General features: G+C 37.5%; 5 protein-coding genes across 14 annotated transcripts in view; 2 read left to right on the top strand and 3 right to left on the bottom strand.

Moving 5' to 3' along the window:
• LOC108134740 (potassium voltage-gated channel protein Shaw) overlaps positions 1–6,114 on the bottom strand; it is a 13,072-nt gene extending 6,958 nt beyond the window's left edge. For 3 of the 7 annotated variants that reach the window (XR_001773839.2, XR_001773838.2, XM_017255167.2), the window contains exons 1-5: positions 2,166–2,746; positions 1,992–2,109; positions 1,736–1,930; positions 833–1,051; positions 1–300 (exon numbers count right to left, since the gene is read on the bottom strand). The exon at positions 1–300 is cut by the window's left edge and continues 304 nt beyond it. Coding sequence is in view for 5 of the 7 variants with exons in the window: in XM_017255167.2 (XP_017110656.1) it covers positions 1–300; positions 833–1,051; positions 1,736–1,930; positions 1,992–2,109; positions 2,166–2,398 (1,065 nt within the window). In the remaining 2 variants the exon portion in view is untranslated. Of the gene's footprint in view, positions 301–832; positions 1,052–1,735; positions 1,931–1,991; positions 2,110–2,165; positions 2,748–2,864; positions 3,125–5,784 lie in introns of those variants that run through there. The other 4 variants (XM_017255164.2, XM_017255165.2, XM_017255168.2 and 1 more) reach the window with 2 other exon arrangements.
• Positions 6,115–6,759: 645 nt separating this feature from the next.
• LOC108134743 (glycerophosphocholine phosphodiesterase GPCPD1) lies at positions 6,760–12,620 on the bottom strand. 3 transcript variants are annotated; one of them, XM_017255178.2, is made up of 5 exons: positions 12,213–12,620; positions 9,596–9,980; positions 7,631–9,091; positions 7,429–7,575; positions 6,760–7,103 (listed from the first exon to the last, which is right to left on the bottom strand). In XM_017255178.2, exons 1-5 carry the CDS (start codon positions 12,242–12,244, stop codon positions 6,984–6,986), a joined length of 2,145 nt encoding a protein of 714 aa, XP_017110667.1. In that variant the 5' UTR covers positions 12,245–12,620; the 3' UTR covers positions 6,760–6,983. The 3 variants fall into 3 exon arrangements, with proteins under 3 accessions (XP_017110667.1, XP_017110668.1, XP_017110669.1); XM_017255179.2 differs by lacking the exon at positions 12,213–12,620 and adding an exon at positions 10,154–10,266; XM_017255180.2 differs by lacking the exon at positions 12,213–12,620 and adding an exon at positions 10,054–10,126.
• LOC108134744 (serine/threonine-protein kinase haspin homolog) lies at positions 10,309–12,234 on the bottom strand. Its single transcript, XM_017255183.2, has 2 exons — positions 12,213–12,234; positions 10,309–11,951 (listed from the first exon to the last, which is right to left on the bottom strand). The coding sequence occupies exon 2, from the start codon at positions 11,902–11,904 to the stop codon at positions 10,309–10,311; it is 1,596 nt and encodes a 531-aa protein (XP_017110672.1). The 5' UTR covers positions 11,905–11,951; positions 12,213–12,234.
• Positions 12,621–14,673: 2,053 nt separating the features above from the next.
• On the top strand, positions 14,674–21,421 carry LOC108134764 (chromosome transmission fidelity protein 18 homolog). 2 transcript variants are annotated; one of them, XR_001773840.2, is made up of 13 exons: positions 14,674–15,599; positions 15,785–16,367; positions 16,585–16,813; positions 16,881–16,997; positions 17,053–17,155; positions 17,220–17,359; positions 17,873–18,107; positions 18,805–18,980; positions 19,048–19,181; positions 19,829–20,055; positions 20,525–20,588; positions 20,649–20,805; positions 20,868–21,421. XR_001773840.2 is itself a non-coding variant. In XM_017255209.2 (12 exons), the coding sequence occupies exons 1-12, from the start codon at positions 14,742–14,744 to the stop codon at positions 20,747–20,749; spliced, it is 2,967 nt and encodes a 988-aa protein (XP_017110698.1). In that variant the 5' UTR covers positions 14,674–14,741; the 3' UTR covers positions 20,750–21,346. The 2 variants fall into 2 exon arrangements, 1 of the variants encoding a protein (XP_017110698.1); XM_017255209.2 differs by having other exon boundaries at positions 20,649–21,346.
• A 22-nt stretch (positions 21,422–21,443) lies between these two features.
• On the top strand, positions 21,444–22,503 carry LOC108134765. The gene is made up of 2 exons (XM_017255211.2): positions 21,444–21,600; positions 22,252–22,503. Exons 1-2 carry the CDS (start codon positions 21,480–21,482, stop codon positions 22,461–22,463), a joined length of 333 nt encoding a protein of 110 aa, XP_017110700.1. The 5' UTR covers positions 21,444–21,479; the 3' UTR covers positions 22,464–22,503.
• Positions 22,504–22,975: the final 472 nt, after the last annotated feature.

Here is a 22,975-nt window from a genome sequence, read left to right as displayed (position 1 = left end):
GACGAGGCTGGCGAAGATCACGATGCCCAGGACGAGGAAGAACACCAGCAGGGTCAGCTCCTTGGCCGAGGCCCTAAACGTCTGGATCAGGATCTTCAGCCCAGACGAATGGCGCGTCAGCTTGAACAGTCGCATTATCCTGATGATCGAGAAGAACTCGAGGATGTCGGCGTTCTCCAAATGCGACGCGAATCGCTGAAGCACTAGATCGATATAAAAACTAAGCGTCGCTATGTAATCTATGATGTTAACAGATGACTTGATGAATTCACACTTGTTCGGCGATGAGATAAAGCGCACCTGAAAAGGGAATAAAATTATTAGGAAATTAAACAAATCTTATGGGCCTATAACTAATCAAGAGTTTTCTTATATTAATAACGTGAGAGATGTTTTTGCATTAATCTATATTAAAACCCAGCAACTAGAATACATTTCCATTTTTATTAAGCCTGTTAAAACAACAGGTCTTTAAAATAAATGTTAGCTGAATTCTATCAGTTTCAAAGCTTAAAAATACGAAAAACTCGTACAAAATAATTTGGTATATATTATAATTTAAAGATTTTTAATTTCTTTATTTCGGAATTAATGTTGGGCACTTAATTGTTACTAAAAGTGAGGAAACAAACATTGAAACATTTTTTATTGTATCTTTATTATAGTTTCCAAATAGTTTATTCCGCTGAATTAATCTAAAGAGTTTAAAATTTTTGAAATTTAGTTTAGTCTGTATTTAATCATTTACAAAGCTTTACCATTTAAATAAGTCTGTGAAAAACGTTGTGCTTAACATCCTGGCTAGTTATATACATTTTATTAAATATCTTACCAATATTTCAAAGGTAAACCACGCATTGCATACGCATTCGATATAGAAGAAGGCTATGTGCGCATTGGTCTGGGTTTTGTCCAAAAACCAGCCATTACTTCCATTCGCAGTTTTCACTGTAATATTCCGGACATAGGGCACTCGCATATCGGGATGGGTCTTCAGGCAGAACGACAGGATCGAAATGCAGATGAAGAACACCGAAACCACGCCAATGGTCTGAAATATAAATACAATATTTTAAAATCCCATATATAATAAAGCGGTATTTAATATCAAATCAAAATGGTAGAGTATATATAAAAAATCACACAACTTATTTATGAGATGATTAATGCCTTAATATGCATAGACTTACATTCACTCAAAATGAAAGCACATTCAACGCTGCCTACGTATTCCCAAATTAAAATCCAATGCACTTTTGTAATTACTTATTAGATTGCTTTTAATGTGGAATTTTTATGTGGGTGTTCTCCTTACTCATTCGTTAAATTGTCGAAATTATTTATAGCTTCATTGAAAACAGAATTTAAGTGTTTGTTCTGCCAAATGCATTTATATATAATTTTATGTCTGTTGCATTTAAAGCTATAAATTCATTGTATGGGCAAATCAGCTTGTAAGAAATGGGAAATTCAGTCCATTTTATTATTAAATACTTATTACTTGTAAGATTGTTTCCATTGTGAAAGTTTTAAGTAGGTGTCCTTAATCATTTAAAAAAGTTCTTCAAGCGTTTTAAAAAGAAAAACAAAACATTTTAATAGCAATAGGTTTCAATTTGTAAGAATCATTTTCCTTTTTAGGTTTTTGTCACTATTTTTGTACTTAAAACTTTTGCTAATTTTCTCTGCTTAGATTTCATTTTTAAATAAAAACACCTATTAATATGTTTTTCACCTTGGCGGCATTGGAACTGTAGGGCTCGTCGAACAAGGACCAAATGCGCGGCTTCATCTCCTGCCACCAGGATATGGTGCCTTTGTAGTAGTCCTCCTCGAAGCCAAATTTGCGTGCCAATTCTTCTTCGGACGGTTTTTCCGTATCCAGATCGAGACGATCCAGCACGGCAAGGGTTTCCTGTGTGTCGCGATGCTACAAGATATAAATCAAGCTTTTTAGTTAAACAATTAGTTAGTTTAATAAGCTGACTAACCTGTGTATAGGTCATCCAACAGCAGGGCTCCACTTGGTTCGAATCTAGGCCCCAAAACTCCAATTCCTCTTCGAACAGCGGTCCACAAACATCTGTGGGATAATGCAGTTTACCGGTTCTGAAATGTAATATATTTAATAGTTTTATATTTGGTAAAAAAAAACAAAAACCCACCTGTAATAGTTGAGCACTTGTGCGAAGACGCCCGGATGACGATCAAAGAAGTACTCATTCAATATCGGATCATAATTGGCCAGGGCTTCGGTCAGTCGCGATAATCGCGTTGCCGGAATTTTTTTCAGTGTGGCCTTGTAGGTTTCGTGCCGAATGCCACCCACATTGAGCACCACCCGATTTTCCGAGTCCATATTTATCAGATTCATGGCTGCATGCGCATAGTGATGCATTTTTTTTATGTATTTAAGTCATTGTTTTAAAAAACCAGTAAAAAGTAAATCTTTAAGAATTAAGTTTGCGGGCTTGCCAACGAATTTAAATTTTTAAATTGTGGAAAACTATTGAGTTTTTGTATATTTGAATTGAGTGTTGATAGATAGTGTTGATAAATAAATAATTTCCTCCTTTTTGTTTTTGTTTGTGTTAACATATAATTGTGTATTATTTAAGAATATTTTAAATGGCATTTAAAGCCATTTTAAGCGGCTACTTTTTGGAATTGTGGGTGGGTTTCTTTTTGTTTTGTATTTTTTACTGCATGTTCTGCTCCAACTTAATTATTTTATTTTTTGTGGGTGTTTCTTCTCTTGTTTTCTTTTTTTTTGTTGGGTTTTTGTGTGATTTGAGTGTATAATATTGTTTGTTTTTTTCCTAAATATCTTGGGATTTCTTTGTTTTGATTTTCTACTGGCCAACCTGAATGCTTTTCGTTGTCCTTGTCCACGACTTTTCAAGTTCTCAGTGCCTCAGTGTCTCAGTGCCTCCTCCAAGGCACCACACTCTCCTGTCCAGTCACTTCCTCCGATCCACTTTTCGGCACCCTCTGGATCCCCAGATCAGGTCTCAAGTTCGCGGACTCCCACTTGAAAATGTTTGACCAGATGTTAGGGACAAACCCAAAACATCTTTGCAATTGGACTACTCACTATGTTGGGGCTGGATTGGACAACATGGCGCTGAAAGATAAGGATTTAAAATTCAAAGATTGTCATTTATATTTATCTATATTGTTTACAAAATGTTATTCATAAATTTCTTCACTGATAAAAAAATTGAATACTAACAAATTTGTATAAATAATATTTAAATTAAATATTATGAATATTACATTTTATCATTATTGCCTATGCGATCCCTCTTTTTTAATTATGAGTTTATAGCCTAGACACATGTGCCGGGTAATCAAATCTATTATTTACGTAAGTAAGTTTAAAAAAGTTAGTAAGCTTATAAGTAGTTACACTTCATTTTAACAAATATATGTTAGCAAATAAATGTTAGCAGTGTACAATAATATTGAAATCAAATAAATTGCATATAAAAGGTTCCCATAAACAAAATTCACCTGACCTCGCCCTCGAATGTTAAACATACAAATCATCGATTCTAAATCAATATTTTCTGTATACAAATCATTGAGTAACGCGTATGTATTAAATATCATTTCAGTTGAGTGGCCAACTTTCGCACATCTTCAATTTATGGCGGAATACCGAAAAGATTGTTTACCTTTAAGATAATAAATATGGATCCGTGATTCCAAATAATTCAGTTATGTGTAAAAGTGTGCCGAATTTTGTTCAATAGAAATAGGTAGGTTTTTTTTTTTTAATTTTCCGTTTGCCAAACTAGTTGATCTATGCATCCGATGATTCAATGGTTGGATTCACTTTATTTAGCGAGTATTTCTACGCCGCATAAATATTTAAAATCAACAAACTCATCGCTTGAAATAAGACCATCTATTTGGAAAATGGGCAATAATATTCGCTTCGATTGAATTGACCCATTAGCAGCTCGTGAAGCGCATCCCACTTGGGTTTGTTCTTCTTTTTGGCCAGATCTACTAAATATAGTACAACCATATCATCGATAGCGTCATCAGTTTTTGAGAGTGGCACCAAATAAGACTATATGGTACTGTAGTATATAAAAAAAATACAAAAAATAAAGGAGCAAAACGTAACGGAATAATGAAATTGCCTTTCGTGATTTGCACAAAAGGCAAATATTTGTTCTTAAACAATATTTAGTTTTGGCGCTGCATTGTTTACACTCTCGCACACAAAGATACAAATGTATCTAGATACCCGGTGGCACAGCAGCGGTCAAGAGAATAACACTGGACTTACAAAAAATAATAAATCGAGCTAATAAAAGATAGATACATTTTAAGAAAAATAATTTGATAATATTACATATTCAATACCAATACTCATAGCAAAACAAATTAAATTTTAAATTAAATTGAATCAAAATAATGAAAGACAATAATTATAAATATTGATACTAATCTTCCCAAAAAATGTAAAATTAGTTTAGCAAAAACATAAATTTAAGAAAAAAATTATTCGATAATAATAAATACTGAATGCTAATCAATGTTCCAATAAAATTTTTGAAAAATAGAAATTCGTAATATTTGCTATAATAATAAAATATTGAATGATACTGATAGATAAATTGGTTGTTTTTTTAAGCAGATATTGGCTCTTTAGTGGCTTTAAGCCTGCATTGTTTACAAAACTAAAAATCAACATTTTTATCGATAATCTAAAAGATTGCCTTAAAATGGCTTTAGCCATAGTATTTCACTGAGACTTGCTTGTGCCAAAAGCACTATTGTTATGGCCGGAAGTGTATATATATCACAGCCACAAAGTGAGCAACAGCGTTTTGTGTCCGTCTACTTTTCAGTCCAACTGTCCGTCTGTCCGCTTGTCCGCTTGTCCCTGTCTGTCCGGGCTGTTCTTTTTCTGTTGTCGATTCTCATCATTGTCCATTGGATGTTTATCCGCAAGCGGCGGCCCCTCGATTTCGATTCTCGATTTTCGAATCAGCGCCATAAAAATACAAAACAACTCACACGATTTTCATGAGGCTTTATAAACAAAACAAACAAGTGAAAAACACACGCTGAGGGCAGTTTTTCCTGCCTTCCTTCCAAAGGGAAAAGTGGTGGAATTCAGTTGCAATTAATGCTAATGATCATGTTATACACACTCTATGGCCAAATTCTAGCTTAATATTCATGGGTTTAAAGTGTACACTACTCGTATGTGCCGCATGCACATATCGTATTATTAGCGGCATTATTTATTCACTTCTAATGAGCAGGGGAGAACTTGAACGCTTCTCCCAGAAAACACACACCAGAAGTATTTAAAATGAGTTTCGGCTTTTTTTTATACCAAATTTCCTTCCCTTAGAAAAAAAAACATTACACGCAAGTACAGTAGTTAACTGCCTCGTGGGGGGGTGGTGAAAAATGGAAAATGGGAAAATGGGGAAAAAGGGGGGTGGCGCACACACAGTAGGTCAGGAGTGTTTTGTAAGTAGCGTGTTTTTGTTGTGGTATGAAGTTGCCTGCCTCGGTTAACTTGGCGTATACTTGATATATATACACACACACACATAGTATGTAGTGTAGGGACCTACACGTGTGTGTTGTCGTCGCGCACGCATCGATTTTTCCGTTTTTGGTGTATCACAAACTTCCTTATTGTCGCCGACTTTAAAGGTAGCAAGCCAAGTAATGCTCCTGGATATACATCCATCGAGTTCGACGAAGAAAACCATATCCCTAATAACCATCCCGCCCTCTCAAAACTCTCACCTATTCTCTCATCCTGCGGCCTCGTTGCGCTCTGCCCATAAACATAGTTCCGATTTTTTGGGAAAACCAACAGGAAAACGGGAAAATGCAGGAAAATCGTTGTATTGGGTTTTTTGAAATTGCAGGTTTTTGGATTTAAAAAAAGGGCGAACTAAACGGAGGACTATTATACACTACTACACTACACTCGGTTTCTTTTTTTTTTTTTTTTTGTTGGGGTGGGGGGCCGCCTCCTTCCTCTAATTTTCTTTCTTTCCGGGGAGTTGGCCGTCCGTTCTCTTCGCGCGCACTATTTCCGAACCGTTCGAGGCGATTTTACAAACTGAAAAGGAATCCGAACAAACCGAATCAACACCGATGGAATTTTCACGCTCCGTTCTCTCTGGAGGCATGTTGATATTGTTCCTCATCTCGCACTTAAAACTCAGAACATGCGCAAAGCATGTTCTTTGCGTTTTCTGTCTTTCTTTTGCTCTGACATTCCCTTTGTTGTGGCGCCAAAATGCAACACTGCGTATGAGTGATGATTTCTCGCTTTAAAAATTATCAACCCTTATTTTGAAAAATTTGGAATTGGTTACAACATTAAAATGTCAAGAATTTCGACCCAAAATTATAAAATAACATTCAAATCAGATTCTTAGATTTTTAAACCATAAAACTATAAAGGTATGGCTTTTCGAGATCGAAATTTGAAAAGAGAAAGGGGTTACATCAAAAAAACAAACTTAAAGAGGTAGTCCTTTTCGAAACCGGATTTCTGTTAGAAAAGTTACGGCCTTAGAAGTTCTGGTTTTATAATTATTTAAGAGATTTAGTTGTTATAAATTTAATCTTTGCGCTCCCAGTTTAAAGATTTAATATTAAAAATAATTTTGATTTTAAATTGAGAAATGAAACCATTTTGCATTTTTCTTGAGAATTGTATTTATAAGAGATTTGGGAACGTAAAAACTGAAGTACAGAGCTGTTTAATTGAGTTGCTGAAAAAAGTTTCTTATTTGGTTGGACAGATAGTAAGTACATTTGTAATTAAACTATTTATAAAAATCAAATGCAATTTGCTAAGTGATGAAATGGAGAAATGGTAATGGCAGAAATCAGATGCGTTTTGGTCCTTGCAAAGCGTTATTTGCGTACATAAAGATGAGTATAAAATAATGTAGAGGATCCAATATCCAATATGCAATATGCAATGCCTATGCCTGCTGCTCCTCGTTCCCATCGGACGAGGTGTGCCAAACATGTCCCGTTTCCAGGGCCTGCAATTTCAGCAGCTCTTTTTGGCTGTCCTTGGCTTGCAAGTGGAAAACACTTTGCTAAGAGGAGGAAACAAACATTGATTAATTAAAAGTATTTATTAAAGTGTATCTTAGTATTATACGTAGCCGGTAGTTTAGTTGTGACTTGCAAGTTTAAAATTTGTCAAATTTATGTTGCATATTTTTATAATATAGCTACGTCTTTTAAATTTAAAGTCGTTGCGATAGATAAAAAACTTTGGTAATACTTAAGATTTTTAAGAAAAAGAAAATAATTTATAAATTCCAGTTAAATAGTATTCCTTAAAAAAATTATAGAAAAAACCCATTTTTATGCAGCAATTGGTGCAAAGAATTGAGATTCAATCAAACCCAGACTCACCTTGACCTCCTTGGTGGTCAGCACATCCATCTTGTCGTAGATGATGGCGTGCAGGCCGAGTTCCTTGAGCAGCTTGATGGTGTCCTTGGAGTTGTTGTCGTCGCCCCAGCAGAATAGCACGAGGCCGCGCTCCTTGGCCAGATTCACCTAAAAGCGTCCGTAGCTGAGTGACTCGAGACTGGAGAGTGGATCATCATGTTACCTGACTGGGATCTCGCAGCAGGTCCTCGGTGTGGGCCACCACGCCCAGGAGCTCCATGGCCACGGCATGCCACACGGCCAGTTCCATGGAGTTGCCCCTGGGATCCAAATACTGCTGGTATTTCGTAGTCCTTCCGAGTGTTAGGAACATGACGGGATAACGATTTTGCTTGAATCTCAGTATGGTGCAAATATCCGGGTCGAAACAACTGAGTACCACGCGGCGATTGCCAGCCTTACGCAGGATCACATCCAGTATGCAATCGATGTAGAGATTTCGATCCACCACATGCTCGAATTCCTCCTCCATTTTGCCATCTTCCAGCCTCTGTGACCACTTGATTTCAATGTTGAAACCCACGTGCACGTCGAGGGCATCCAAGACATCGGCTAACTGGGGAAAAGGCTGATGCTCCAGCAGGTCATCGTTGTGAAATGAGCGCGTTTCCCTGGACAAACCCTCTGCTATGTGATAGACCTTAAGCTTTTTCAACTGCTCCAACGTTAACTCCCTCATGGGTAAAGCCAGAAAATCATGCTCCTGCATGCTACACTTGGATTTCAGCGAGACATAGATCATAAAATCATGATAGACCACTGGCACTAGATCTTTGCTGAGTTGAACATCGAATTCCACCATATCGGCACCATGTTCGGCGGCATTCTTCAGGGAGGTAATGGTGTTCTCACGGATCACAGCATCTTTGGCCTTGAAACTGGTGCCCGAACCGCGATGGCCCACATCCAGACCCGTCCACTTGCTATTCCAATACCGGGCATAGCTCACACTCATGTCCATGTGGGCACATTGCGAGGAGGGCTTTACGATGAGATAGCCCAATCGCATCATGCCCAGAGGTCGATGACCCTTGGCACAGGTGATGGGCAGCTCCAGATTCCCCTCCGAACGCTTGAAAAGATTGGGCAGCACATAGTGGTAGCCCAAGTGATTCGGCGGTCCATCTTCTTTGGCCACTCGCGAACTGTAGCTGTACAAATCAATCAAATAGGCGGTGTTCTCAAAGTCTCCCACGGTCAGGTGGAATATAACCAAGTCGCTGGGTCCGCAGGCGGTGCCGAATTGCTCTTGACCTCTGACCTCACACTCGTCGGCACTCAAAGTCACCACCTCGCTGAAGGCAAAGGCTGTGGAGGATTCGCCACCATTCTCCTTGGTGTCATGCGTGTCATTCGACAGGGAATCCTCCAGGGGCGAAAGGGGCGTGGCAGACTCACCACAACCGGCACTCGGAATGCTCAAATTCATGGGCGTGACCTTCACCTGAATGTGCCTCCTCTTCATGCGCTGCTTGAAAGTGAATGGGGCATAGAAGAACTTCAGCTGAACCAGTGTCTCCTTGGTCAGCCATCCACGATCCACCTTCTCCTGGCCATTGATCGATCCGAATATATCCATGTGGGACTTAAGCGGCTGCTCATCCAGTCTCTTGATGGTTCTAGGCTGTAAAAAATAAGGTTTTCTTAGTCTTTATGGTTTTTAAAAAGCAAACAACTGTCAAAACGGTCAAAATCATAGTAGTTTTTTGGCTTATTAAAATAGCAATCAAAAATATATATTTTTTTAATATTTTCTAAAAGCAAAACTATGTTCTTTAAACAAATATAGAAGTTCAAATATCATAGGTTTTAATATTTTTCAAATATTTTAAAATTTAAAACAAAGAAAAGATATTAAAATGAATATATTATGTATGGTATTCCAATGAAAAGTGCAGATGAACGAAGATTTATGGATTTTTCTTAATTTTTTTTTAAATCATGTACTACAGTATATTAAAAATTAAATTTTAAAAAACTAAAACAATAACCATTTTGTTTATTTAAAGAAAACTTGTATGTTCTTGAGCATTTTAAGTTCTTCCACTACTATTTTTTTGGCCGCAGCTGTACAGTTTCTTGACTCTACTCTACTATGGCGTCAGTAGTAAATTGACAATTTGTAAACCTGTAATTGGGTCTCCCAACGGCGGACCATCAGATGCTCGGCACCTGGATCCACGGCACAGACCATGTAACGGTAGTCGGTGTCACAGTGACGCGGAATATAGACCTCGCCTGTCCAGAGATTGCTATCCTCATCATCTGCGTCCTCCTTGGACAGAAGAGCAGCTCCCGAGTGCTGCCAATTGCCCAGAGCCTCACAGTTACCCACAATGGCCAGTTGCTCGTTGGCGGCCAGATCCTGGTTCATCAGAACCCTAAATGTCCACAGTCGATTGGTGGTTATGTCGCCAAAGATCCGGTTGGCGTTTTCCGAGGACGCAGGACATGATGATGGCGCCGCCATCGCATCCTCACCGCCATCGTGCGAAGCCAACCAGTTTTGCATTCTGTCGGGAACAAAATATACAAAATTTTAGAGATATACAATGATATTTGAAATTTATTGTTTCAGGTTCTTACATTTCAAAATGGGATATACAAAATAAGTGACCTTAATGTTAAGGTACCAGAAAAAAAAACAGGTTGTTTAGATAGGCATACAAAAGAATTTAAAACTTACTTATTGGAATAAGTTTTTTAAATTATTTTATCATGTCCTTAAAGTTCAATCAATTTTAATTTTGTTTTACATATTAAATGCTACTCTATCCTGATGACCTTAAAGTTCGTGTCTTGTCTTTTAATTGAAATTTAAAGTTTTGAACACAGCACATTTTAACACATATTAAACAGATGTTTTGCGCAGTGTGCGGCACTTTCAAATGTCAGCATAATGCTTTGCAATTCCTTGAGCTTGTCAATGTGTAATCTGTGAACCTTTGTATTGGCACTTTTATACTTCACGCCATCCAATAGTTTGGCATTAAGATAGGACAGCCATTGTATATTTGTTTTTGGCGAATAAGATGACCAGTTGTTCTTTAATTCACTCCGCATCATTCTGTAGATATCATATTGATAATCGCCTGTGGCTGAAAAAAGTTCCTCATCAGTTGAGAGATCATTAAAGTAGCAGCAGTCATCAATGGTGATTCTTGAAAGCGTATAGTCGATAATAGTAATGGCCACGCCTTTGGAAAGTATAGTAAAATCGGTATTCTTAAGCTTGAAGGATATGTGCTTCTTTTTGGTGGCTCCAATCAATATGTTTCCCCAATGTAGATCCCTGTGCTCAAATTGATACTGTTCTTCGCCAACGGCCAGCGAAAGAATGATCTGTTGCAATGCATAATATGATTGTTCGGCATTTAAGAATTCAAAGTTCGACATGTCGTTGCCGGCAAACTTAAGTTCTAGTACAACGAAAAGTTGTGTGTCTCCAAAAACTCCAGGATGGTCATTCTCAGACTCCTTTTCGTCATCGTATCGCTCCCAAAGCTTGGTCAAATGTTGCGGATACTTTCCCTTAACTAGTGATACCTTGTACAGACCGGCAAATCCATCGGTACAATTATTTTTACCAGCCTCAAGACTGCTCATCTTTTGTGTAATAATTATTTCGGGCAAGATTTGAGCAAAGGTTTTTTGCTCTTCTCCATTGATTTGCATAGAACCTTCGATTGGAATTATCTTCAATACCAAGTCAGTGTTCTTTTTGTCACTTTTCAATTGTTTTGGAGTATATCGAAAGACTTCACCGTAGGCACCTTCGCCTATCTTGTTGGTTTTCAACATTTTAGACTCTGCATATGCATCATTGAATGGCAGCGCTTTGCATTGGTTGCAATATTTTAGAACTTCCTGTTCGAAATTGTTATCTATTTGATTTTGTGGTTTCAAAAACACTGACTTGCGACCCTGACATAAAAGGCTTTTTCTTGACTGCGAAAAAGTGTTGAGGGATTTGCGCCACTTTCCTGGCTTTAAGACAATTGCAGGCTGCAAAGCTTCAACAATCGTATTCAAATTGTTAGTAGAAATGTGTGCATCAGGTGTGGCTTTATTTATATGGTCGATTCGCACTCTTTTCATCAAACGCAACTCCTCATCGTCGCAGTTTTCGTTTCTGAAACCACTTAGTTTTATGCGCGTGATCGGCGACAGTCCGCAATTAAATATTTCCTTTCCCAAACGTTTGTCGCAGGGAGTCGATATAGATTTACTTCTTGAACCATCTTCGATATTCAAATGTTTGTTTTTTAAGTGATTCGATTCTATTATTTCGTGCGTGCTGTTCTCCACACTCGAGTCCATGTTAAACGATGCGCTTACTGTCTTTTTTCTACCTTCTGTATTTGGCAGAAGTGATCGGGAATCGAGTAATTTGTCAAACGAGTCCTTCCATCCATTTTCATCCAAAGTGTTATCCATGTTTTTTGTGTTTCGTGATTGTGCTTCTAATATTTTAAATCTTAGAGCTGGAAACCAATAGATGAAACAAATTACTTAGAAATCAATGTGAATATTACAATTTTTGTGTGTGTGTTTGCTAAGGTGACTGTCAAAATAGTTATCTAAACCTATGTGGTAAACAACCTATGGAATCACTTGTATCGAGCCTTTACTGTACTTAGCAAGTTGATAATTCAATCGAGTGCAAGTAATGAACACATACAATTAATCTAATTTGTTGTTATTGACCTTATCAGTGGGTGACGTAAATTGTTTTTATCACTTACTTTTTGTGTGGGTTGTTGTTGTTGTTGCTCATGAGTTGAACGAAAACAAAAGCCAGATCGCTTTGTTTTGTTTTGGTTTGCTGCTGTTCTCTTCCGTTGCTTCCTCAATGTTCCTCAGTTTTCTTTGATTTCCTTGGATTGCGCAAAACTATAACAAAGAAATGTGCAATTTGCGGGTCATAGCATCTGCTTTTTCTCACGGATTGTAGCTAATAAGCACACGAATTTTCACTGTATGGCGTTGCGGTTGATTAAATATGCAATAGCAGCAGTTGTAGCGGATAATAGTATATATTATCTGGCCGATTTTAGCGCCGCAGGGGCGTCCGATCCGAATTCATAGAGTAGGGAACTATATAGAGTCGCCATTTGCTCTGCCCGCAAATTTCTCGACGCTGGCGTGACGCCGGTGTTTGAACAGTGTGGTGAAGATATCAGCTGTTCGAACATGTGCAAGCGACCAGCAACAGGATGCAACTGCCGTAAGACCTGCATGCGAAAGAAGAGTTCAGCTAGTAAGCGCTAAATTCAAAACATTGAAAGAGTTTTTGCGCTATTTTGTAAAAACAATGACTTCTCTTTTGCTTTTTTTGCCTTTACAAGAACTACATACGACTAAACACCGTTGATATGTCAATAAAAGTCCAAAAAAGCGATTTTTTATGACCTAAAACACAAAAATTTAAGGTTTTTAAACAAAACGTCCAGAGGTATTGTCTCTAAGCCGATGGTAATTCGATGTCTCCATTCTTTTATTGATTTCGCTGCAAAATACCAGTTTATTTACTTTTTATCATTTCACCACACTTCGAACATCCAAGCAGATTCCCAGCAAAGTCCAATTGCTTTTGCTGTTTGACGTGACGTCATGTCGAACCTGAAGCATCTTCTCAATGCTCGACGTCCACCAATACAATCATCCCTCACACCTATTTTTAACTGTGTGAACTCAAAAATATTTCCGATTCCTACTCAGTATCGATAAAATATTCTCTGTTATTCATACAACAGGCTCTTAAAAGGTCGTGTTTCGTATGGCTTTGAGCTGTAATGCTGATTTGAGATATTTTATTGGCATAGAGTAATTATGTTATTGGTTTCATTTGCTTTTTTGAGTTCGATTTTGAAAATGAAACCAGAATTTCGATTTTTAAGACAGGCAAAACTAAATTGCTTAAAAGTATTTAAAAAATATTTATTTTGTATAATACATAATATTTTGTATAATACAATTTGCACTAAAAATATTAAGTAAAAAAAAATTGTAATTTTAAAAAATTAAATATTAATCACTATTGCTATAACAATATATCTTTGCAACAAACTTAATTCCACCATAATAAATTATAAAACGGATTTTTTTTTGTATTTGGTTTTATTAGAAACATTGAAAGTGCAAATGCAAAAGAATAATTATATTATATATTCATCTAGTCTATTAATAGTTATAATTAACATAATTCTTATTATCAAAACACAATACATTTTGCTAACAAAATATTTAAAATTAACTTATCCTTATATTACAAATTATTTAAATTCAGTACAATTTGAATTTAACTCAGACATGAGTGGGTCCTATGTGGACATTGAATTCAGTCCCATGTGCACATTGAGTCAAAAAGTAAAAGACTTTGCTTTCTTACTCAATGCCTATGTGGACATTGAATTCAGTCCCATGTGGATGTTGAATTCGGTCCCAGCCGCTTTCTATGGGAAAACAAGAACAACGTTTTTGTCAACAAAACAAAAAATCATTTGGTCATTTCACTCGCTCTGCCGCATTTCCCATAAGCTGAAAACAGAACAATAAGAGCGAACAGGCCAGCTGCAAAAATTCACCATGGGACCGAATTAAAGGTTCGAATCGAACCGTGAGAGACTGAAATTTTCCCCTTTTTTAGTCTAGGTGGCATCACTGGAAAAGTCACTCGAGAGAGCGGCAGAGCAAATGGCGACTCTATACATTATTACTCTATGTTTTTTTATTTTACAAGGGAAATACGTTAGAGCTGGCAAAACTTCGATGCCTAGGTCGTTCCTATCGATGTTTTCAAAATATCGGTCTTATCGATGTTTGGCAGTGGCTGCCTGTGTTTATCCATCTCTAACAACCATATAATTAACATATGTTAAGTAAACAGATGTTAAGAATTTTAACAGAAAGTGTTCAGGAAATGGTTGGGAACCAGGGTAAGTGTGCAAGATCTTGAGTTAAGGGTGTAAGAACTGGAGTGAAAAGTTAAAATGTTAAGAATTTTAACAGAAAATGTGCAGGAAATGGTGTGGAACCTGGGTAAGTGTGCAAGATCTTGATTTAAGGGTGTAAGAACTGGAGTGAAAAGTTAACAGTGGCAAGAAAATATCGTTTGTCTTATCACTCAGCTTGTGTCAGCTAGCATATATTAAAATTGGCAACTCAGCGCCAAGACAGCTGTTTTTGTTTGCCCTTTTGGCGGGAATTTTCCACCTCCAATTGTTGTTTACAATTTATTATACTTTCTGGTGGACATCCAACCAAAACCCAGGATGGATCAGTATCCCGATGAAAACGAGGAGTTCGAGCTGCAGTACCAAGATGAATTGGAGCTGCTGGAAGATTTACCGGACGAATTTAACCCTTACGATGGTCCCAGCACCTCAAAACAGGCGGCTGAAAAACAAAAGGAAAACCAAGCTCCTTTGGGCTTAAAAGATAATTCCCGCTTTGGAAATTCCACATTGGGATCGCCACAACTATCGCAGATTAGCTTTGGAGCCAGCAGTCAATTGGAGGCAGAAGATGCAGGCGGAGGCCATGTAAATCGGCGACTTTTCGGGACTCCCAAAGGCCCTCCCGCTGGAAGGGGGTGCTCCACGCCCTTCCAGCGAATGCCCGCCATCCAGGAACTGGAACAGACCCAACTCACTTCCAGGGACAAGGATGCCAATACCGCTGCCGAAAAACTCCAGGAAGTTGGCCTTAAAAATGTGAATAAGCGGCGTTTGGAACGCGACCTCTTTGGCGATATAGATGACCTCTTCCACGAGTCCTACGAAGATCCCTTGGTGAAGAAGGCCAGAACCGAGGAGCAACGCGACCATGAAGCCATCGATAAGATCCTCGAACTCCGCCGGAAAATGCGCGAATCCAGTAAAACTTTGCGAAAAGATGATGTTAGTCGGTTAAAGGATTTACATGACTTCAAGATGCGGAACCTCTCCTATGAGATACCAAATTGGCCCTTTTTGGCCATCCAGCGCAGTGATCTGGAGCGGATCTATGTTCGATTCCATTCGGAAGACTACGAGCAAAGGCAGCTGGACATGATCAGTGCCCGTGGCGAAGTGGTGGGCAGTCTTCTGGGCGAGGCCAAGGACAAGATCTGGCAGGAAGCCGGTGAAATAGTGAGTATAACTATTTTAAGTTTTTACTACCAATTGCAATTGTATTTATATATATGCACTTTGAGATCAAAAATTGTTCATTAAAAACAGTTTAATAGTTTATGAAAAAACAAATTAGCATATAGGTTTTTTTTTTTTTATAAACTGCCATTAAAAGTAATTATTAACCCCTTTTTCTCCCTTAGGTTCTAAGCCGCACTGCCAGCGAATCAGATGCAGATGTAACCCTCGTGGCCACAAATTCCACTACCGAACCGGGACGCCTTTGGGTGGACAAGTACAAGCCGCGGAAATACATTGACCTGCTCTCGGATGAAATGACTAACCGGAGTCTGCTCTACTGGCTGAAGATGTGGGACAAAGTGGTATTTGGCAAGGCATTCCATAGCAAACAGGAACATGAGGCGATGGCAGGAGATGGCGGAGGCGGAGGAGGTGGTTCCAATAACCAACTAAATAGCTTCAATAAGCGCACTGGCAAATTCGAATCGAATGGCGGCTGGCGACAGCGCAAATCCCGCCAAGCGCTCAACACAAATGTGGATGCCCTGGGCAGACCCATGCAGAAGGTTGCCCTGCTATGTGGACCTCCAGGTCTGGGCAAGACCACGCTGGCACACACGATCGCCCGGCATGCTGGCTACAATGTCCGGGAGATCAATGCCTCCGACGATCGCAGTCCGGAGGCCTTCAAATTGGCCCTCGAGAATGGCACGCAAATGTCATCGGTGCTGAATGCAGACAAGCGACCCAATTGCATAATTCTAGGTGGGTAATTGTTAATATTTGTAACCATGACTTTGATTTATGTAATTCTACCTACATTATAGTTAAAACTGCAAGCTAGCAGTGAATTTTTAGAGTAGATCTTTAGATCTTTTTTGTAGGGAGTTTGATTGATTTAGTTCATGATTATAGTTTGAAACATTATAAATAAAATACATTTTCATCTTATAATATCTACAAATGACTTATTTCTTTACAGATGAAATTGATGGTGCTCCCCGTCAGTCAATCGAATATCTGGTCAAGTTCATCAGCGATGGAGTTTTCAACAAAGGCAAAGCCAAGGGTGCCAAGGCTGAGCATAATATTTTAAAGCGTCCCATTATCTGCATATGCAATGATGTCTATGATCCCGCACTGCGACCATTGAGACAAGTGGCCTTTGTGGTCACTTTTCCGCCCATCGATGCTGCGCGTCTGGCGGAAAGGTACCTTACAATTAATCCTTTAATATTATACATAATTTAAAATTAAAATTTTTTATTTACCTTGCAGATTGGTTAAGATTGCCTACAGAGAGCAGCTGAAAACTGATTTTGGTTCTCTGATTGCCTTGGCCGAGAAATCAGGCAACGATGTCAGAAGTTGTATATCATCTATGCAGTTTTTCAAGTGAGTAATAACAAGACGTTTATTATTTGTTTACTAATTCAAGCTCCTTTTTTAGTGCCCAAAAACAGTGCCTTACTCTGCAGGATGTGCTCAATAACAATCTAGGACAGAAGGACAGACACCAAGGCCTTTTTGCTGTGTGGGAAGCTATATTCCGAGTAGGTTATGGTTTTCTTCTATAATTTGATGGCTTTTAAATTTAATTGGATTTTTTTATTGTAGATACAACGGCCACGCAAAACTCTCCAGACTGACGCCAATAAGGGCGATGAACCCGCTCAGGTCACAATGACCAATATGTCGGTTAACACACGAGTTCGCAATGTTCTGGATGCCGTCCATTCTAGTGGGGATTACGAAAGGTAAGCTTACTTCGGTGGTAAAATGGTGTATCATGTTTTTTATTTTTAAGTATTCAATGATACCAAGTGATTTTTCCATACAAAATTTTATGTATTTAATTAAATGTGTATTTTTAAAACAAACAATACTATTAATTTAAGATTTTAACTATACATTTTTGAATTCTAAAAGATTAGATGAACTGAAACTATTTTTAAAATTACATTGTACAAAATATATATCAAGGAATATTCAGATATTATTTTTATTTGTTAAAGTCTACCTTTACAAAAATATATATTTGCACTTATAATAATTAAACAAATTAAAGCACCAAAAATAATATTAATTAGTCAGATCTGTTTAGACATAAATTTTAAATAAATATATATTCATTGGTGATATCAGCTTTTGAATTATGCTATTTAATTTAACGTGCCTTGCAAATCAACTAATTAATATGAGTTAATCTTAGCTTTTAATTATTATATTATATTGTATATGATTATTAAATATTTCCTTTGATTCGGCAGGCTAACGCAAGGCGTATATGAGAATTATCTGCAACAGAAGATGCCCGATCCGAACTTTACGGGCGTTTGCGATGCCCTCAAATGGTTTTGCTTCACGGATACGGTGCAGCATCAGATTAGCAGACAGCAGAACTACAGTGTGTACCCGTACCTGCAGTACGGCTTTGTCGTCTGGCACTTGCTGTTTGCCACACTGGCCTGGCCGAAAATTGCATTTCCAACGCGTGGCTTTGAGGTGAGTTTGGGAAAAGTTAAAAAAAAAAGAAAAAAGAAAACGCTTGCAAAACGATGGCGATGACGATGACGATGACAAGATGATGGGCCCCGGGCCACATTATTTCTTTTCATCGCAGCGAAGGCTGCTTCTTTGAGGCAGGCTCATGATTTATGCAGGCGTCATTAGCCGGGGCAAACATCCCCGGCATTTCCATTTCCACAGGCCCTGTGGAAAGTGCATAATCAACACAATCAAGCCATGTAATTTCTTGTCCATTATGTGCCTCAAATGCAATCACAAGATTAATGAGACTCCTGCATAGATTTCGCAGTGTTTACTTTTAAAGGCCAACCCCTTTCTGCACCCTTGCAAAGTTCTTGCATCGCAGTGAAGGAGACAGAACCGTATATAAAGTATATGTGTTCTTGATCATTAGCACTAGGAGTGTCGATCTAGCCATGTCCGTTTGCCTGTCCGTTTATCTATTCGTTGGTCCGTTTTTATGTAAAATAGTCTCTCAGTTTTAAATCTATATGGATACAACTTCTATGCATAAATCGGAACGAGCAGTAACCAATGCAACAACTCAAAAAATAAATGACAAAAATATCAAACTTTTAATTTCTAAACAAACATAGAAATCAAAATAAAGTAATTTCAAAGAATTCCAAATTTTTGTGTAGCTGCATTTTATATTATTTTTATGTTTTTGCAGTTCCAGCAGAAGAGCACCAATCAGAGGAATATTTTTCAGGCGCTGTGCAAAGGGGTCACCACCTCGGCTTTGGGTGTGGGTCAGGGCAAAACTCTGCTCCTCGATACAGTGCCTTTGCTGAAGAGGATTCTGTCACCACAACTGCGCTCCGTGGCGGTGCAGTTGCTGTCTCCAAAGTAAGTGGTCTGGTTTTTTTTATATATAATCCAAAATATCTATAATTCCATTATTAATAAACTTCAGGGAGCAACAGGACTTACGCCACACCATCGAGGTGATGGTTGATCTCGGCCTGACTTTCGTTCAAGTCAAGTCCCAAGAAGGACATTATGTCTTTCAAACCGAACCAGATCTGGATGCACTCAGTACATTTCCAGGTGATTGAAAAATTTATAGAGTTGCAAAGTTCTCAAAAACCATACCTTTAAGGCCTCGAATAGCTTTTCTTTTAAATAACCAAAATGCTTACTTACCCATAAGCAAAATTAAGTTTAAAAAATCGTTTATAATGTTTTATTTTTTCAAGGAAAATGAAATAAGTCCTTAAAATAATTGTTTAATTTTTACAAATACAAAAATGTGTGAAAATAATTATTATTTCTCGTTCTATCTATTTTAGTGTCTGATTTATATATATCATGTATATAACAATAACAATGTATATAACAATGCTGAAAAATAAGTTTCCATATACAAAAATTCTTTTGCACTTTGTATTGGATAGATTTGGATTTTTATTTTAATAACTAAACTATATTTAACATTAAAAATTTAAAAACATTTTTTTATCCAGCCTAAAAAATGTTAAAAATATTTTAAAGTATAATATCTATGAAAAATTTGGATTTTTACATTCCCCAAATTTAATTTATAGTACTGTCTTCATGAAAATATAAAAGCAAATTTCAAAAGTTGCCTGCCAACCCTTTGTGATTGCTTTTTCAATACTACTATTACTTTGTCCGCAACTGTAGATGCAAAACAGACTTAAATCTAATTTATCTTAAAATATATTTTTTATTAGGCTACTCTGGTCTCACGCTCCCCTACTTTAGTCGCCAGTTGATAGCCCGCGAAGTGGACTTGGAACGCATACGACGAGCTGCTCCCAAAGGCGGTGCTCCTTCAGCTCCTTCGGTCGCCAAAAAGAAAACTGCAGGAAGTGCAGCTGCTCAGCTGCCCAATCATTTGCAAACATTGAAGCCGAAACCAATTTCGGAGCCTAATATGCGCAGTGCACCCAAACAGCAGGTGAATCTACTATACACGAGGATTTGCATGCCTTGCATTTACTTAGCAGCAATTTACTTGCAAATTTGGCATCAACCAAACTCAACCAACAAAAAAATTCGACCCGAGTTCATTTTCATCCTCATGCCAAATTGTTTTCCTCTGCCATTTGGCCGAAGCTCTTTTTCTCGTGGCAAATCCTTGAAAAGCTAATAACCCATAAGGGGATTCCAGCGGTATTGTCATCGGAGTCGTAATGTGGGATCAACGCAAACGAACATTTATTGCCCATCTTAAACGAAAGCAGCTTTTGCTTATCTTTATGGGGGTATTTACTTTGTTGTCTCTTTTTCTTTTTCTAGACATAATATTTTTTAAATTTTTGCCCGACTTAAAGAGCTTGTATTAAATTTACTCTGTAGTCTTTAAAATAATTTATTTATCAATGTTTAAATATATTTATCAATATATAAATTGTCTTTTTTTTCAGCTAACCAAGGACTTTTTTGGTCGCATTACCCACAAAACGACTTCAAAAAATTCAACAGAGGAGGGTGAGTCTTTCGAATCTTCTCCTCTAATTATTTTTATTAAACTTGTGTTATTTCCGAAAGCCAAAACCGATGCCATTGTGAAGAGCCCCATTTGGTATCGCTATAAGGAGGGTTTCAACAATGCCGTCCGCAAAGATGTTCACATACACGAACTACTCTAGACAACTTTCATGGGTTTCTCACTTAAGTCAACACCTTTATTTATTAAATAAAAAATGTAGGTGCAACGCATAAACAGAATTATTAAATAATTAAAACTATTTTTTCCATCTTTTTAAGCATTAAGAATTATCACTGGCATTTTATAGCTTTTGTTGTAAGTTTAAAAACATTAAAAACAAAGGGCATATAAACAATTAACTTGGATTTTTATGTAGACAGTTTAGTTGACGTTAACTTGAGATAGTTTGAAACAAGACATTTAAAAGGGAATATTATCTTAATGAGTGGAAAGTAATAGGGTTGAAACATTATAAAGTTTTAGCCTTTTTTGCATTAAGTTTTATCACTGGCATCTTGCAGCTTTTGTATGAGTAGTTACCAACGGTTCTATTTGTGTAAATGTGTAGGATTGTATTGTTGGTTTTGCATTTCTTATCGCGGGTTGCGATGAGTTAAAAAATAAAATTTTTTTAGTAAAGCGAACGTTTTATTTTCATTAATTTTAACAGGTTAATAGATAAAAAGGTTTAGCAACAAGGTTTTTTCTGCATTAGTGGCATCTTGTGACCGCTAACCGTTTGATTTCTTTTATATTATTTATTTGTGTAAATGTGTACCACACACGATTGTATTATAGTTGGCTTTGCATTTCTTATCGCGGCTTTCGATGGGTTAGCTCGGAAGTGTTCCCGATCGCCTCGCTTACTCAGTTGCCCGCCGCCCGTCCAGATGTCTCGACCTAAGCCCGCGTCGGTGGTGCTATCGCCACTGTTGGTGGTGCTCCTACTGCTGATCCACCACTACCACCACCACCACTCTACAGATGCTCGTTCTGTGCCGTCGATACCCAGTGAGTAAGACACACGTATTGGGGTGACACAGAAATAAAAAAAAAAAAACCCTACATAAATCTATGAATTCCGTTTTCATTGCTGTCACAGATATATAAAAAATCCATCCATAAATCTCAAGTTCCATTAAGATAACAAATAAATTTGTATAACTATATTTTTAATTTAAATAACGTGTGTATTTGACAACAAAAAGTGTTGCTAAGTCGCGATTTCATTAATGAAACCCAAACAAAATATGTTTAATTCTGATTACACATGAAAGCCAACAACAAATTTGTTTAATTCTGATTACAAACAAAAATGAAATAGCTTTTTCTTTGTTCTCTGAAATGCAGCAGCAGTTTTGTGCCAGACATTTGGCTAGATTACTAATTGAAATAAATAGGTTCAAGCAGATAACTTAGTGAAAACAGAGCTCTAAAATTCGTCATTTGTAGTTCGAAAAAAGTATAACAATACTGACATTTAAATATATAAACAAACTAAGTAAAAAAAGCTTTTTACCCTTAAAAATGCTTTAAGTTTTTGTGTTATTTTCTTAAAATTAAATGCACACTGAGACTAAAACCCTATTCACTCGGTAATTTCGCCTGAAATACTCTATCCACTCGGTCATTATAACATGTTTCCTTCCATTTTATCATTAGGTATTTGTAACAAACCGCCGCCACGTTCCGAGGGCATTTGCACAATCGAGTTCGAAGGCTACTTCTTCGATCCGGCCCTTCTGGATTGCAGGATGTACTTGGTGGGGGCGTGCCACTCGACTCCGGGCCAGAGCTTCGGTAGCCTGCAGGATTGCGTTTCCACCTGTGTCCTTGGCAACCGGCGAAATCATGACTTGTATGTGAACGAATAATAACATAAATAAATACTGTAAACAAAAATGTACCAGTGAATGAATGAGTGAGTTTTTAATTTGGTGAGAGTTGTTCGATTCAAACAGCAAACAAATTGCGTCGAAATGCCTAATCTCCGCTGGATGTCAATCATCCGCCCCGTTGACCTGTGACGTAATTGTTATTTTTATGTCGCACTATCGAAACGTGCGGGAAATCTGTGTGTGTGTGTGTGTGTGTGGGTAATTAAAGTAACTTAGTTGAACATTGAATCGAGGCTTATGTTAGCATACTCTGGCTATGCCCTACTTAAGAATGAGTCTTTTAGGTTAGTCACAGAGTTAGAAAGCTGGCAAAATTTGTACTACATTAACGTATGATAAATAATAATTTTATGTTTAACATTTTTAAGTTGGCTTATAAATATTTACACATATCTAATTGCTTCTTATTTCTGACGTGTCATAAAGATATAAATGATTGCCTATTTTAAATCAAATCACACTTTTCGGATCCTTTTTAGGTGAAAATT

The sequence above is a fragment of the Drosophila elegans genome, unplaced genomic scaffold (genome assembly GCF_018152505.1).
Source record: "Drosophila elegans isolate 14027-0461.03 unplaced genomic scaffold, ASM1815250v1 contig_814, whole genome shotgun sequence".
In the NCBI taxonomy this organism is placed as follows: domain Eukaryota; kingdom Metazoa; phylum Arthropoda; class Insecta; order Diptera; family Drosophilidae; genus Drosophila; species Drosophila elegans.
The sequence above is the reverse complement of the archived record's forward strand: the minus strand, read 5'-3'. Positions and strand labels throughout refer to the sequence as shown.